We start from the raw sequence: 15,445 nt of genomic DNA, 5'->3' as shown, positions 1-15,445 counted from the left end.
CTGGGGTTTGACCTGAAACCTCCTGCTGTGCCAGGGAGGTGGGAGCTGGGCTCCCCCTCTCCATTCAGGCAGCACCGCAGTGGGCTCAGGCAACCTGAAAGGAGCAAAACTGGGGGCAGAAATGTGTTTCCCCACGTTTGCTGCTCATCCGTGGCTTTACCCTGGGGTGAGCACAGCGAGCTGATGAGTACAAGTAGACTTGACTCTGGCTCAGCTTTTTCTTTGTTCTGCCGTTGAGGAATATTTGGGGATTGAAAGGGAAATACAGCCCTTTCCTCTTCCAAAAGAAAAAAAAAAAAAAAAAAAAAAGAAAGAGGGGAAGGGAAGGAGCCTCTCTCGCATGCTGCACCGGCGAACCCTCATCATCCTGTAGCAGGAGGCCAGCGCACATGAATATTCCTGTGCAATATGCGCAAGTGATGAGCCCCATATGCAGGCCTTGGGAGAAATTAAATATTTTCTACGGCGTTTTCCAAAGAGCCTTTCTATCAAAGTGCTCGGTCAGGAGCCAAAAACGCCCCAGCTCTCGCAGACCCAGCTGGTTGACACTTTTTTTATTTTATTTTTAAACGCTGATGAATATTTTCTAATTAAAAAACAAGCCCTCCCCTACACTGAGTCTTGCCCCAGTGGATGGAGTTGAGCCAGAGTTTGGGAGGGGGCTGAAGGCCGCTGGGGACTCCACGGCTGCTCTCGGCTGCTGTTTTTTTTTCCCTCCTTCGATGCTGGAGCTTGCAGGAAGGGTCCAGAGATGAGGCGCACACGTGGTCCGCATCTGCTGGGCCATGCATGGTGGAAGGCAGCTATCCAGGCAGGGGGTGGCAGCCTGGTCCCTTCTGCCTGGCCCTGGAGACAGGGGAGGGATGAGCGCAGGCTCCGGGCAGATGCTTTGAGAAGCATCAGCCTCCCAGGATGGAGGTGGTGCACCACTGGGGTGCAGGTGGGCAAGGAGCAACCAATTCTGGCATTGCGAGGGCTGCCCTTCATATACCGTCTGTTTTGCCTGCAAAGGTGAGAAGAAAAAAAGACTTGGTGTGGTTTTGGGGGTGGAAGAGACATGATTATCACTGGAGGGAGAGGAGACGGAGGCGGGGCAGATACACAGGATGAGACCTGACGCTGGCTCTCGTCTTTAGCTCAGGGACAAAACCCCTTGCTGGTTTTAAGGCATATGAACGTGGGGCAGAGTTGGAGGGGAGCTGACCTGTTGGGGGTAAGGGAGTAGGAGATAGGTGCTGGTTCTGTCAACTGGAAGGAATGGAGAGCCCGGAGAGCCCAGCAAGAGGCTGGCCGGCAGGGCAGGGTGATGGGCAGCAGGGTGATGTGCACCAGTGGTGATGGAGAGCATGGAACCAGGCAGGAGGACTCCTGGGGTCTGGCAGCATGGCCACCTCTGGAGCCACAGCCCCTAGAATTGCCCCAGGGTGAATTTAGGCCTGGATCTGTGCTCCTTGGATGCAAGTCTTCATGGCAAGTCACGGAGGCCACTTGCGTTCATGTTTAGTGCTTGGATTTGATGGAAAAAGTGCCTTGGAGGAGCAATGCTGTCAGCTCGTCTCCAGCCTCCTCTGTGGAGGTTGCAGGGCTTCAGAGTGGGGCAAAGCTCACAGCGCAAAGTTCAAGCGGTAGAGAAAAAAGCTTCTAGGATCTTGCAAAGTGGGAATTCTCCCAGCTGAGTTGTTTTTCTCCTAAATAGCCAGATTGGCTGCAGACCATTTTCTGCTTGCTGCATCCAGCATTGGTAGGTGGGGAGGGGATGGTATGCCCACCTTGAGTGCTGTACCCCACAAACCATGAGAAAGAGAGAAAGGAAGAAAGGAAGAAAGGAAGAAAGGAAGAGAGAAGGAGAGAAAGAGAGAAAGAAAGAGCGAAAGAGAGAGAGAGAGAAAGAAAGAAAGAGAGAGAAAGAGAGAGAAAGAAAGAAAGAGAGAGAAAGAAAGGGAGAGAGAAAGAGAGAGAGAGAAAGAGAGAGAAAGAAAGAGAGAGAGAAAGAAAGAGAAAGAAAGAGAGAGAGAAAGAGAGAGAGAGAGAAAGAGAGAGAGAAAGAGAGAGAGAGAAAGAAAGAAAGAAAGAAAGAAAGAAAGAAAGAAAGAAAGAAAGAAAGAAAGAAAGAAAGAAAGAAAGAAAGAAAGAAAGAAAGAAAGAAAGAAAGAAAGAAAGAAAGAAAGAAAGAAAGAAAGAAAGAAAGAAAGAAAAAGAAAGAAAGAGAATCTGTACAGTCTGACATCATATGGGGACCTAATCTGTTCCCAGGCGTGGTACCAATGTATGCATCTTCCCTGCCTTGCAGGGCTGGAAACAAATTGGATTTTAACCCAATTTCTCCTATATGGAGTATTCATTTAATTCTGTTGGCTTTGCATAGCAAAATCTTCCTCCGAGCATACATCTTCTTGGCTTTTTTTTTTTTTTTTTTTTTTTTGGAAAGAGGCTGAGACCCAAATACGGACTCAACGCCGCAGCTCACCTGCCAGTGGCAGCACGCAGCGGTGCTGGGCTTGCCAGAGCTCATCGCCGCTAGCCAAGAGCCGTGCTCGGAGGGCATCCTCCTTTGCAAAGGGGTGTTTTGCTGCCCCGACGGCCGCTGATCCCGCCGCGGTACCTCGGCACGTGTTCCGGTGTACAGCCCCTCCATCCCCCCGCAGGAGCTGCTCCCCTCCTGTCAGGCAGCTAATACCCCCTAACAAACATGCTAATTTAAGAGCTCTTAAAGCCAGGGGGCAGCGGGAGGTCACAGTCCGCACAAACAGATGGTGTTTTGTCCTTGATAATTAAATTTTCCTGTAGTTTTGGGCGAGAGACTTTCTTGCCTTTTATTTCAGCACAGCTGCCTCGGGCCAACTCCGTTCCTCCCTCCTCATCCTCTGCCGGCTCTCAGCCTGCGGGGCTGGGGCAGGACCCCGGGGAAGGTGAGGGTCCCCAGGGGGCTTCAGAGGTGCCTTCGGAGGCCCATTGAGCTCGCCCCACGTGCTCCGACAGCTCTGGGCTGGCTACCGTGGTGAGAGTGTCCCCAAAGAGGCAGCAGTTGGAGACCAGGTGAGCAGCACCAGTCTGGGGGCTTTGTGGGTGCCCCCAGCCCATTTCAGTGATGCTGGTGGGGGACAGACCCAGCGCTTTGGCCTCTCGCGGCTGCTTTTCCCCCAGTCCCGTCCAGGCGATGCCGGGCTGTGGGGGGATGGAAGCGGGGGTGGGGCTGGGGTCAGTGAGGTCCTGCTGCAAACTGAGGTGGTGGTGATGGCAAGACTTGAGGTGTGAGTGGGGCCATGTGGGGGCTTGGAGAGAAAAGGGGTTGATTCCTCCTCCCGGCTTTCCCAAGAGGGTGTTTGTAAGCGGGGGGTGGGTGGGGGGGGCAGGGCAGGCACATTGCCCCAGTCCCACCTCCAGCTCTGTCTACCGAAGGGGCTGCTGGCAGCAGAAAGCCCCCTCCAGCACCACTGGCCCTGGCTCAGGCTGTTCCTGATGACGGGCAGGATCAGTCCCTCCCTGCTCTGCCACTCTCTTCACTTGGCCTTGGGGCATCACATCGCAGTCCTGTGCCTCAGTTTCCCCCAGCTCACCATCTTGGAGCCAGCTTGGTTGCCCGCTCCAAAAACCGGGTGCCACTGTGGCATTTGGGGACAGTCTCCATCAGGCTCCATGGGGTGCATTGGAGCCTACGAGATGGCGTGGGATGAGCTTGGTGGAGAAACTGGATGGAACTGGAAGAAGCAACGAGTACCACCTGGCTGCAGGGTGGGCAGCGTTTCTCTCCAGCCCGTGCTTTTCCCTGCCCTGGTTTTGGGCAGCATCCTTGCAGTGGGGAGGGAGGCAAGGGACAGCCCATATGCAGGTGCAGGACAAATGACCCCACCACCACATCTGTCCTGGCTGCCTGGAGTGGCCTGGTTGTCCCCACAGCAGCTTGTGCGCTGGTGACCCCAGGCTAGTTGGTGGTGTGAAGGTGTTGCAGGGACCACTGTCCGGCATGCTGCCCCATTGCATTGCTTGCAAATTGGTGTCCCAAGTGTTCTGCGGATGTCTGGGGCTGGAGACATGCATGGTGGTCATCGTGGCAATGTCCACTCCGGACATTTGCTGACTGCAAAATCCCGCCTGGGGGAAACCCGGGGCCACCAAGGCAGAGTGGGTTGAGGTGTGGAGTGGCTGGGGGGCTAACAAAGGGTGCCACCAGGCAGGACTGGGGGTGGCTGCAGTGCAGCTGTATGCATTTCGTGAGCAGACATGTGCACAGCAGCTTGGTGAGCAAGAAAGCCGGTAGCGGAGTGCTTTTTTGACCCACTTGCCCACCCTCATGGCACTCCTCCTCCAGGGCACCCCATCTGGTGAGGACCCAGGGGAACCCTTGCACCTCATGGGGCAGCAGGTGAGTGGGGAGGGCTGGGGTAGGCTCATAGCCTGGCCAGAGCTGCGGTCGTTGGACCGTCCTGATGCTCTCCCCATGCTGTCCCCTATTGTGCTGGGAAGGAGAACCATATCCCAAGGGATGGAGAAAGTTCCTGGGGTGGGTGGATGGGTTGTAGAGCAGAGAACCCAGCATCTCCCATCCTGGACAGGGGAGGAGAACAAGTAGAGACCAGTGAGGAGCACATGGTCCACAGCATCCTGAGCCCCTGCCTGTCTCCAGCAGCACCCATTGTCCTCCCTGGGCCCTGGGGGCTGCCTGTCCCCTGCCCCCATCCTCCTGCCAGCTCGTACTGCAGGCATGGGGAAGAGATGAAGCAAAGCAAAACAAATCATCCTGAGGCATCTCTGGGGAGGCGGCGTCAGAGTGGCTTCCTCCGTGCTAAGTGCTTCAAGAAAAAAAGCCCAAACAAATAAAAAAGACAAAATTAAAATGCCCAGCAAGTTCTGTACAACTGGATGATCCCTCCCTTATGCTCCCAGCTGCTAAACCAGCATCTTATTCCCTTCCTGGACAAGATGGGCTGCCAAGGTCTCTTCCTGCGCTCCTCACTCCAGTCCTGCTCATGTCCCTGAGACCCTGCAACGACTGCTTTGTCCCTGTGTCCCCAGGTGCCTTTAAGGTTGTTGTTAAAGCTCCTGTGGCCAGACCTCCCCCAGAATCCCCACTAGCAGCAACCAGGCTCTTGAGGCTTGGGAAGGCTTGGAAACACCTTGCTGCCCTGTGCCATGTCCACTGTGCCAGGGGCATCCAAATGATGGGGGAATTCTGGACAACAAGCTCTGTCTGTCTTCCCTTTCCTCTTTGTTTTGCTCAGGATGGCATGTGACTATGACACGGTCTGGAATTTAACGCTTAGAACACTTTTCTCTGCCCTGGAGGTTTGCATCTTAAAGGGAATGTGGGGAGTTCATAAAGCGGCCTGGCCACAGACTCTCCTCAAGGCAAAAAGCAGGGTTGTGAGCAAAATCCTGAAGGGTTTGTAGGGCAATGCAGCCCCACGGTCAAAAGTTAGAAAAGTTGCAAGCATTTGCCTGGAAATCACAAACTGAACCTGGCATGAGGCAGCAGGACCTTCCTAAAATGTTTGGGGGTATTTTCTTGGTGTATGGGAGTTTGGATTTGCTTGTGTGTTTCGTCTGGGGTTTTTTTCCCCATCATTAATATTATGTTTTCATGAGTGAAGACTGGGAATTGAAGTGTGAAAATTCAGTGTGACACCAAGAGCTCCTTCCCACTGTAATCACAGCCTGGAGAGGTGGAGTGAGGAGGACCTACCCCAAAATGTGCCCATCTTGGGTGATTTCTCCGTCTTCCAGGGAGGAGCACTGGGAAACACCTGGATCATGAGCATCTCCCATCTCCCATCTCCCTCCCTTCTCTGCCTGATCTCCTCTGTCTCTCCCTGGGATGGTGCCACCAGCTCCATGACATTGTGGAAAGCATCTATGGAAAAACTCATCCCAAATCCCCGCTTGAATGGAGGCTCCAGAAAAAATCGTCGTCTTTGACATGTCATTAATAGAAGCAAACAAGCAATTGATTCCTGCAGTCTCTCTCTGCAGAAAGCCAGGAAAGGCTCAGTGCGGACAAAAGTTGAGTAAAAAGAGGGGGGAAATGACATTTCCCTTCATTGGTCCAAGCTTTCCTCCATCTCGGAGGCTCTCCAGATGTGGATTTGGGGTGTGGATGAGCAGGGTTTGGGTATGGCGGCTCGGTTGACCTTCCTTCCCGAGTGGCGCTGATGTCTCTGAGGAATAGGCCTGGGGCAATGTTTGTCCGCAACCTCCGCCTTGGGGATTCAGGCCCCCTCCTGCCCTGCAGTCCTTTCTGCCGGCACCAATTTCAGAGACGTGTGATGCTTATTAGTATGCTGTGCTTTGCCTTGGCTTTTATCACCGCTGGAGCAGATGGCTGGGCTTGGACTGCTGCCCTCCGCTTGCAGAAAGGCTGGATAACGTGATGGTAGTTGCGAGGACAGGTAGGGGCTGTGGGAAACGTCCCCCTTCAAGGCTCCATGGAGGAAGAGGGGATGGGTAGTGGCAGGTACCTGCCAGCCCGGCAGCATTGCCCTGCGATGGCCATGGCACCAAGCGCTGTTGGTAGGCAGGGTCAGTGGAGAGGTTCTCAGTGGTGTACCTGCACGATGCTCTCCTGACATTGCTCATGGAGGTAGGATGCTCTCTACCTCCATGCCGCAAGGATGATTCCCCTGCCTGTCCTCGGGGCACGGAGCAGGCAGACTGTAGCACCACCGTACATGTCCCTTGTACTGGGATCAGGATGCGGGTTGCAGTGTCCTGATGCATTTGGGCTCGCTTGGTCAATTTGGAGGAGCTGCAAGGTGTGGTTTGAGAGAAAAGGAACCCACCTTGCTCCTGGAGCAGAGATCCCCCAGCCCTTGCAGCTGCAGGGTGAGGACCTTGCTCCTGGGGAGTCTTGGGGCCCACTGGCCTTTCCACAGCCTCCTGCCCCAGCGGGAGCATGTCGCCATGATCTACATAAGCAAGAAATTACCTGTCCTGGGAGAGAGCAGGCTCCCAAACAGCCTGAGACGTTTCATGGGTTGCTTGTTCCTCCTCAGACCATCCCAGCTGCCCCTGGAGCCCATGGGCTGTGCAGTACCCCCTGGAAAGCAGCTCTAGTTATAACTGGGCTGATGCTTCCTCCAGGAGAACCTCTTTCTTCATCCCCATGGGTACAGGGAGCAGCTTTGGTCAATGCCTTTCTCACCGAGACATCCTACCAGCGGCATCCAGGGATGATGGAGCAGCTCCACGCTTCAGCATGCATGTGTTGGAGCCAAGAGCCCTGCAAGCCTACAGCTGCCTTCAGGGACACTTCTTCAACCAAAGCAGCTGGGAGATTTTTTGAGAGCCATCCCTCCACCTTCCTTCCATCTCTCCTTGACCATGAGGGCAGGAGAGTCTGCTCAGCTGCCCAGGGGTCCTGCAGCACTCCCTGGGCCAGCAGAGGCACGGTGATGGAGGGGATCTGCCACGGGAGCCTCCTTCCCCCAGGGCATCCACGCTTACTTGGCATCTCCGCTTTGTTAATGGAAAGGGAGGAGGGAGGAAAGTTGCAGTCTGCAAGAGCCGTGAGCGAATTAATTTCAGCTGGCCTCAGTCATCCCTGTGGCGATTGTAGTCCAGGGGGGCAGTGCTAATCGCCCTGTTGACAGTGGGGGTTTAAATTAGATTTAAGAAGGTTTTTCAAGCAACAGGGGCTCTGGCCCTGCAGGTAGGGCTTTCTGATAGCACATATTAAGGAGATGATAAAACCCCTCTTTTCTCTCCTCCTCTCCTCCTCTTAAGCAGCAAAGTGGAGTTTAGTGTGAGCGGCGCATTGTGAGACCAGGAGGTTTTAGGGCTGTTGGCAAGTGCACAGTATTAAGCAACAACTATTTTTTCCTTTCCTTGCTGCCAGGGGAGGTCTGAAGGAAGGAGATGGTACTTAGTGCTCTTGGGCGCCCAAGTGTTGCTCCCAGGGCTGCTGCCCCCTGCCTACAGGGGTGCAATCCCTCTGGGACTGGGACTGGGGGCTGTCCTGCCCACTGCGGTGCTTCACTGCTTGTCCCAGCAGCAGGCGCTGCCCTCCAGGAGGGATGGCACCCCAGAGTCCCGGGGCTGGGGAAAGCTGTGGCAGGATCTCTGCTAGCAAAGGGCTGGGCTGAGCAACACAGGGTGGCTTTGGTAAGGGTCCTTCATAGAATCACAGAATGGTTCGGGTTGGAAGGGACATTAAAGCTCATCTAGTTCCAACCCCCCTGCCATGGGCAGGGACATCTCACACTAGGCCAGGCTGCTCAAAGCCCCATCCAGCCTGGCCTTGAACACCTCCAGGGATGGGGCATCCACAGCTTCCCTGGGCAACCTGTTCCAGCGCCTCACCAGCCCCACAGTAAAGAATTTCTTCCTGATATCTAATGTAAATCCACCCTCTTTCAGTTTGAAACCATTACCCCTCATCTTATCATTACAATCCCTGATAAAGAGTCTCTCCCCATCTTTCCTGTAAGCACCCTTTAGGTACTGGAAGGCTGCTCTAAGGTCTCCCTGGAGCCTTCTCTTCTCGAGGCTGAACAGGCTTTCTGTGAGGCTGGAGCCCAGGAGGTGTCTGCTGCGACTGTCTCTGGTGCAGGTGGGCTGTAATGGCTTCAGTCGATGTCTGCTCTACAGGCGTAGCATCACACCTTGGGGACAAACAGCTCCTGAGCTCCCCTGCAGCAGAGGTGTGCTGCAGTGTCTGCGGTACAGGCATGTGGAACCATCTACAGCCAGTGTCTGCAGTGCGGGTGTACTGTAAGGTCAGCAGTCAGTATCTGCAGTACACATGTATCGTAGCATCTACAGTCAGTGTCTGCCGTACAGGCGTACCATGGCGTCTACAGCTGGTGTCTGCAGTGGAGGTTGTACCATAATGTGTCTCCTGTGGGTGCCTGCAGTGCAGGCACTGCAGAGCTCCTTTGGAAGGCTTTGGGCAAGGCTATAGGGGGATCGTGTCGGGGCAATCCCAAGCACCGATACAGGCTGGGCAGTGACCGGCTTGAGAGCAGCCCTGAAGAAAAGGACTTGGGGGTGCTGGTAGACGAGAGGCTCAACATGAGCTGTCAGTGTGCACCTGCAGCCCAGAAAGCCAATTGTATCCTGGGCTGCATCAGGAGAAGTGTGGCCAACAGGTCGAGGGAGGTGATTCTCCCCCTCTACACTCTCATGAGACCCCACCTGGAGTACTGCGTCCAGTTCTGGAGCCCCTACTACAAGAGAGATATGGACGTGCTGGAATGTGTCCAGAGAAGGGCCATGAGGATGATCAGAGGGCTGGAGCACCTCTCCTGTAAAGACAAACTGAGAGAGTTGGGGTTGTTCAGTCTGGAGAAAAGAGGGCTCCGAGGAGACCTTATAGTGGCCTACCAGTATCTTAAGGGGGCCTACAAGAAAGCTGGTGAGGGACTTTTTAGGATGTCAGGTAATGGCAGGACTAGAGGGAATGGATTAAAACTAGAGATGGGATGATTCAGACTGGACGTTAGGAAGAAGTTCTTCACCATGAGGGTGGCGAGACACTGGAACAGGTTGCCCAGAGAGGTGGTGGAAGCCCCATCCCTGGAAGTTTTTAAGGCCGGGCTGGATGGGGCTCTGAGCAACCTGATCTAGTGGGAGGTGTCACTGCCCATCACAGGGGGATTGGAACTAGATGATCTTTAAGGCCCTTTCCAACCCTAACAATTCTATGATTCTATGATTCTATGATTGTGGGGAGGAATCAGCTTAACGGAGCTTTTTTCTCCCCTGGATCACCAGTTCAGAGCCAGGCCCCGTAACAGCACCCAATAGGGAATTGCCTGACAGAAGACTTCATCGCAGAAATGCTAGGTTTTGAAACTACCACTTTTTTTGTTATGGAGATACCTGCTTCCAGGTCAGGGTCTTATTTATTGTGGCTGGGAGGGGGCTGTGATGGGAGGAAGCTGGGCTGCAGCCTGTGTCCCTCACCAGCCAGGGACAGCCCTGTCCTGGAGCTGCTGGGCACCTGGGGCAGGTCATGGTGGCACACACGGAATTGCAGGAACATCAGAAGGACGCAGGTTTGTCCCAGTGTGCAACAGAGACTGTCCTGACTCTGGAAGGTGCTCTCAGGGTGGCCAAGCAGTTTCCAGCTGGCTGTTGCCAGTTGATACCCCATTACCAGTGAGCATCCCTATGGCTTTGGGTATCCTTTTAGGGAGGGCTGGAAAGGATCCATTCCTTTGGATCCATTCCATCAGCAGATTGTGGCACCCTACCTTTTGCGTGGATACACGATCCTCTTTGCTCTTACTACCTACCTCGGGACTGTCCTTACCCCATCATGCCATGGTAGTTAATGTCAGATTGCTGTGCTCCTTCAGTCCTGCTTGCAGGGACAGCCTATGGGCTTCTCTTCACGAAGGTCTCGCCACATCCTGCTTAAATGAAGCTTGATCCAGCTCAGGGAAAGCAGGACGGGGAATGCATTTGGTTTAGACCAAGAGCTGCTAGGAAGGACCTTGTTCCTACATTGAGTTGTCTTCTGAGTCAGTGACAGTGACTGATGTCCTGATTGCCCGTGGTGCAGAGGACAAGGCAGGGAAGGATGGACCGGTCACTCTCCCAAAACAAGAAACTGGGGACATCAAGGAAGGCTGATGGAGGTGGCTTCGGCTCCAGAGCTGCCAGGCCACCACGTCTCGTGAGCGCCCTTGCCTCCCCCTGCTCCTGCCCAGGCTCCTCTTTCCTCTCCGCCGCCAAGAAATGATTCACTACAGGGGCAAAAGCAAATATTCTCCAACCTCTTTTTCCGCGGAAGATTGAGTTTCCCACTGCTGGGTTTGCAGTGTAATAAATGCGGTTCCCCACCGTCACCTTTCGACTGGTCCCTGCTGGAGCGAGGACACAGCCCGGGGAGCCACACGCCCGGTGAGCTGCTGCTCGCTGGCCCGTGAGCTCGCATGCCAGGGCACTGGCTTTTGCTAGACAAACTGTTAAATGAGCAAATACAGCAAATGGAAATTTGCATTAGAAGCATCTGCAGAAATTGCGGTGGTTTTGTTATGTGCTTGGAAAAAAAAATAATCAACATGGCTTTGGGCAAAACAGGCAAACAAAGCAAATACTGCATGGGAAATTGAGATTCAAGTGAGAAAAAGTTGGTTTTCTGGCTAGATTTTTCGCACTAAAATAGCTCCGGCTCCTGCCTGGCGTCAGGGCTCATCTCCGAGAAGAAATGAGGTTTTGCAGGGCGAAAGCAGCCGAGCGGTGAGGTCTCTGTGCCAGCATGCGGAGCCTCTGCCTGTGTCCTGGCCGTGCCACAGAGTCCCCAGGGACCTTGGCCGGGTCTCTCCTACCTCTCTCTTTTTCCACCTGTAGCCAAGCAACATCACCCTCGAGGCTGTCGGTGCTTCGGGACAGGAACCGTCCCTTGCCACCTAACTGTGGTGCCTGTCTCCATGCTGGTCCGGCCTTGGGTGAGGCTGGCAGGCATGCGGGCAGGAGCAGCAGCAATTATTTTGACAACCGATAAGAGGAGGAGCAGCAGGGGAGGGTGGGTGGCTTTGATCCCTGGCAGGACTGAGTTGTAGACCGCGATGGTTGGCGATGATATTTGCACCGGCGTGAGCCAAACCAAAGGCTATGGTGAGCAGATCCCACTCTTTAAGAGCAGGCTGATTGCCGGGGGGGCCATAGGGGCTCCTGTCCTGCTTCCCACCATTGCCACTGTCCCCAGAGATGGGATGGCTGCACTACCTGGGGGTACCTGGACTGCAGTGCAATGGGGGCTCCAGCCCTGGTGCAATTCCTTGCTTGCTTCAATTCCTGGTGCCACCCACCAACTTCCGGGGCTGTGGTGAGGGAATATTGAGTGGGAAGTGAATTTAGGAGGGACAGGGAGGGTTGGCTGCTGGTTTGCAGGCAGCTCCCAATCTCTTCAGTGCCCCTTGTGCCAGCGCTGCCCCAGGATGTGGCATTGCCACCTGCCGTGGGTCCCAGCCATCACCCTCTCCCCAAGCTGCCTCTTGCGATGGCAGCTCATGCACAGGCGGGGTGGCAGCAGGGGAGCCACACTGCGAGCATGGGGGGGACACACGGAGGAGGCAGAGCGGAGAGCAGGCATGGGGAAAAGGAGAGAAACAGCAGAGTGAACGATAACGATGTTGTAATTAGCACTTAGCGCTCCTTGCCCAGAGCTTTCCAAGGAAGGTCATCTTCATTATCTCTGTTTTACAGGCGGGGGAAACTGAGGCACAGGGGAGGCGGTGGGAGGGATTTCCTCAAGGTGACCCAGGAGGGCTGGGGCTGGGCTGGCACGTCTGTGCTCTGCCACCACAGCCGGCTCTGGCTGCCAGCCCTCGCTGCCCAAACCCAGCGCTGAAAATTCAGCAGTGAGGCTGGGGATCTCTTCTCTGCCTGTCTCCCAGCTCCCCATTTTCAGGGCCCCCCCCTCCCCTTCAGCATCCCTGCCCCTCAGAGGCACTTGAGACCAGGCTGCACCCCAAAATCTGCTCGTGACATCCCTCCCAGCCATGGTGGCTTTCCCCTCCAGCCCTGCAAAGTCTCGTGTCCTGCTGCGAACCCGAGGCCATCTGGGCTCCTGCAATGGCCGTGTTGGGTAATGGAATGTGTTTTGCTGGGCTTTTTTTCCTCTGGCCAGTACAGCTCCCCTTTATTTAGGTTTAAATGGATGCCATCTGGCTAACGAGCCCATACTCATGTTCTAGATTAAAAGGCAATCCTCCACGCGTTACCGATACGGCGCTGGAGATTAGAGAGGTTTAAACGGTTTTGAAGGTGTAATTTACTTTTCACGCATGGTGCTACTTACCTCCTGGCGGGTGGGCCAGCGTCCCCATTGCTGTCCCCAGCAGCTCCCTCAGGGCTCTGGTCTCCTCCACCAGCTGCAAGAGGAGCAGAGCTCAGGTGTCTCCAAGCCTGGAAGGGCTGCGCAGGGCATCCTTGCGGTTGCTCCTCCCACATGTCTGCTCCGGAGCATCAGCAGCAGCTGCCCGTGCTGGGATCTGCATTGTGCACATCCTAAGTACCGGCTGCTGCTCTGAAGTGCCTGGGGGTGCTCCCATCTCTTCAAAAAACCTCTGCAGCCCACTTGCAGGCGGTGTGTGCTCAGAGGGTGATGCCGCAGCTTCCAAGGAGAGCCCAGCAGCAGGGTCTGACTTTCTTAAGGGAAAGGTTGAAAATGAGACGAGGAAAATGCAGCATTTGTGCAAGACGTATCGTCGCTTCCGGGCACCTGGTTGTGCTGGCAGCTCCCCTGGAAAGTGCCACAGGCCGTTGAACTATGAAATGCACGCCAGCAAAACATCTCCATACCTGAGATGAAGTGTCTCTTCGTGGACATCTCCTTGCTCCCTTCGGCTGCCCATGAGGGGCCTGCTCTCGGCACGTGAGTGTGCAAGGTCTCCTGGGGGCAAACCCTGACTGCTCCTGCCTGTGTTTGCTTCCACAGATGGCTAACCCTGTCCCGTCAGCCTGCTGCGTGGTGCTCGCCGCGGTGGTGGTGGTGTACGCCCAGAGACACAGCCAGCAGGGTGAGTCTCCTCGCACCTCTCCCACCTTGGGAGTCCCGAAAAATGTGAATGCCGCTCCTCCAGCATCTCTCCTGGGGCAAGCTGGATGTCCTCTCCGGGCTTGCCTGTTGCTACGTTTCTGGATGTTTATAGCTTTTTTCCTCTGTGTGATGCATGTGTCCCCTCCTGCCCACCTCTGCAGGATTTGGGCATCCTGCGTCCCCACAACACCTGCTGGTCCCTTCACCCTGACCACACCCCTGTGTGTCCTAGGGTGTCCCTGCGGCCAGGGAACAGCTTCCCAGCCCTTTACCCTCCCTTTTCTGCATGCTGCTTCGTGCAATCCACCCGTGAGGGGATGAGCCACTGGGAGGAAGCAGCAGCCTGACAGCCCCAAGCCCTGAGACCCTACCCCATGACCTTGAGGGATGCCTCATCCTGCCCTCACCTCCTTGGGGTGACTTCGTCCCCATTGCTACCACCCGTTGTGCCCACCCCTAGCTTCTGCCTCTCCCGGTTAGCAGAGGATTTGGCGCTTGCCTTAGCAATGCCCTTAGAGAGATGAAATTTTAGAGCCACTAGTGATCACCTGTCCAGGCAGGAGCAGGAAGGTTATGGGACGGCTGGTTGGGTCCCACTGTAGGGTCATCTATGGCAGCCCTGTAATAATGGGACAAAATGGAGGACCTCCAAAACTCAATGAATCCCTAACAGTCAGCCTGGCTGTTGTTGCTTTCAGTGGATTACAGAGGAGAATTTTGCAGCTTAACTCCAGTAAGGACATCTGTGCATCTGTGCACTCTGTGGGACTGAGGGAGACAGCCAGAGCACCCTGCTGAGCTCCCTTAAATCCAGCTAGGTGGGTTTGCATTGCTGGAAGCTGACAGCCTTGCTTGCTTGGACATGAAGCAGCTGGGCTTTGGCAGCATGTTCCCGTCGCATGGGGACAGCCACTCTCTGGACAGAGAGGGAGCTTGCTGGGCGGTGTTGCAGGAGCGTTCCCAGAACCGTCCCAGGGCACTCCAGCTCGAAGCCATTTGGGTGCTGAGACCTGTGCTGTTTGCGGGGGTGTGATGCTTTCTGCAGAGAAGCAATGCTGCTTGGTCCTGCTGTGCTTGCAGGACCGCTACCTGGGAAGCCTTGACGGGCCCAGCGCCGTGGCTGGCAGAGCACCCTTTGGATGCACCGTGCTGCTTCCCTCTGTGCTATGGGGAGAGCAGCCCAGATCTGTCGCACAGGGAGATGCGCAAAACGCAGAAGCGCCAGGTACTTCAGGGTTACGCACACCTGAAATGTGTTGTCTGGACAGAGAGACAAACACTGCTCCCCAGCAGCGCCGGCCAGGGCCACACATTTCGCTGCTGGCAGCAGCATGATGGCATAGAGAGCACAGCCCCGGGTAAGGCCCCTGGCCAGGCAAGCTGCAATGACTGTCACCTTGTGCTCCGTGATCCGGCAGGATTCAGGGATTTGGCAGCATAGCCAAGCATCCCTGTGTCCCTCCTCCTTCCCTGGCTGCGTCCGGGAGGGGGATGTCTGGGGCACCAGCACAAAACTGGAGCTGCTGAGACCTGAGTGCTTCAATAGGCACCTGGAGGGGGTGCATGGGGTGATCTGCAGGGGCCAGAGAGGCTGCTCTGCGCTGGGGGATATAAAAGAGGAGAGAGGAGGGAAAATTTGGTATAAGACTGGGAGGAAAGCTAGTAGGGCAGTTCCAGGACTGCCCTCAATCTGTTCCCCAGAGGCACCCTGTGTCCCTCCTGGGCATTTCTCTGAAACACCAAGGTGATGCTCAGGGCACAGCTTTGGAGCCACAGATCTCCTGCTCGCCCCACCGTGCTGGGCTTGGAAAGCTGGCACACATGCGGGGGAAGTCGGGGAGCATCTGCCCTGCATTGGAGACCTGAGGGGTGGGCTCCATCCCCCCACACCTCACCCCCTGATGCACTGCAGCCTCCCCTCACGAGCCAGCCCCAGGGCTCATCCGCTGCCAGACGGACACT

The 15,445-nt window shown here is 55.4% G+C and overlaps 1 protein-coding gene across 4 annotated transcripts in view; it reads left to right on the top strand.

Annotated features, from left to right (window-relative positions):
* Positions 1 to 15,445, top strand: part of CNTFR (ciliary neurotrophic factor receptor) — a 213,231-nt gene that overhangs the window by 109,061 nt on the left and 88,725 nt on the right. For all 4 annotated transcript variants that reach the window (XM_063320927.1, XM_063320925.1, XM_063320926.1 and 1 more), the window contains one exon: positions 13,382 to 13,463. In XM_063320927.1, coding sequence (XP_063176997.1) covers positions 13,382 to 13,463 — 82 coding nt within the window. The remainder of the gene's footprint in view (positions 1 to 13,381; positions 13,464 to 15,445) is intronic.

Source organism: Chroicocephalus ridibundus, chromosome Z (genome assembly GCF_963924245.1).
Source record: "Chroicocephalus ridibundus chromosome Z, bChrRid1.1, whole genome shotgun sequence".
Lineage (NCBI taxonomy): Eukaryota > Metazoa > Chordata > Aves > Charadriiformes > Laridae > Chroicocephalus > Chroicocephalus ridibundus.
The sequence above is the reverse complement of the archived record's forward strand: the minus strand, read 5'-3'. Positions and strand labels throughout refer to the sequence as shown.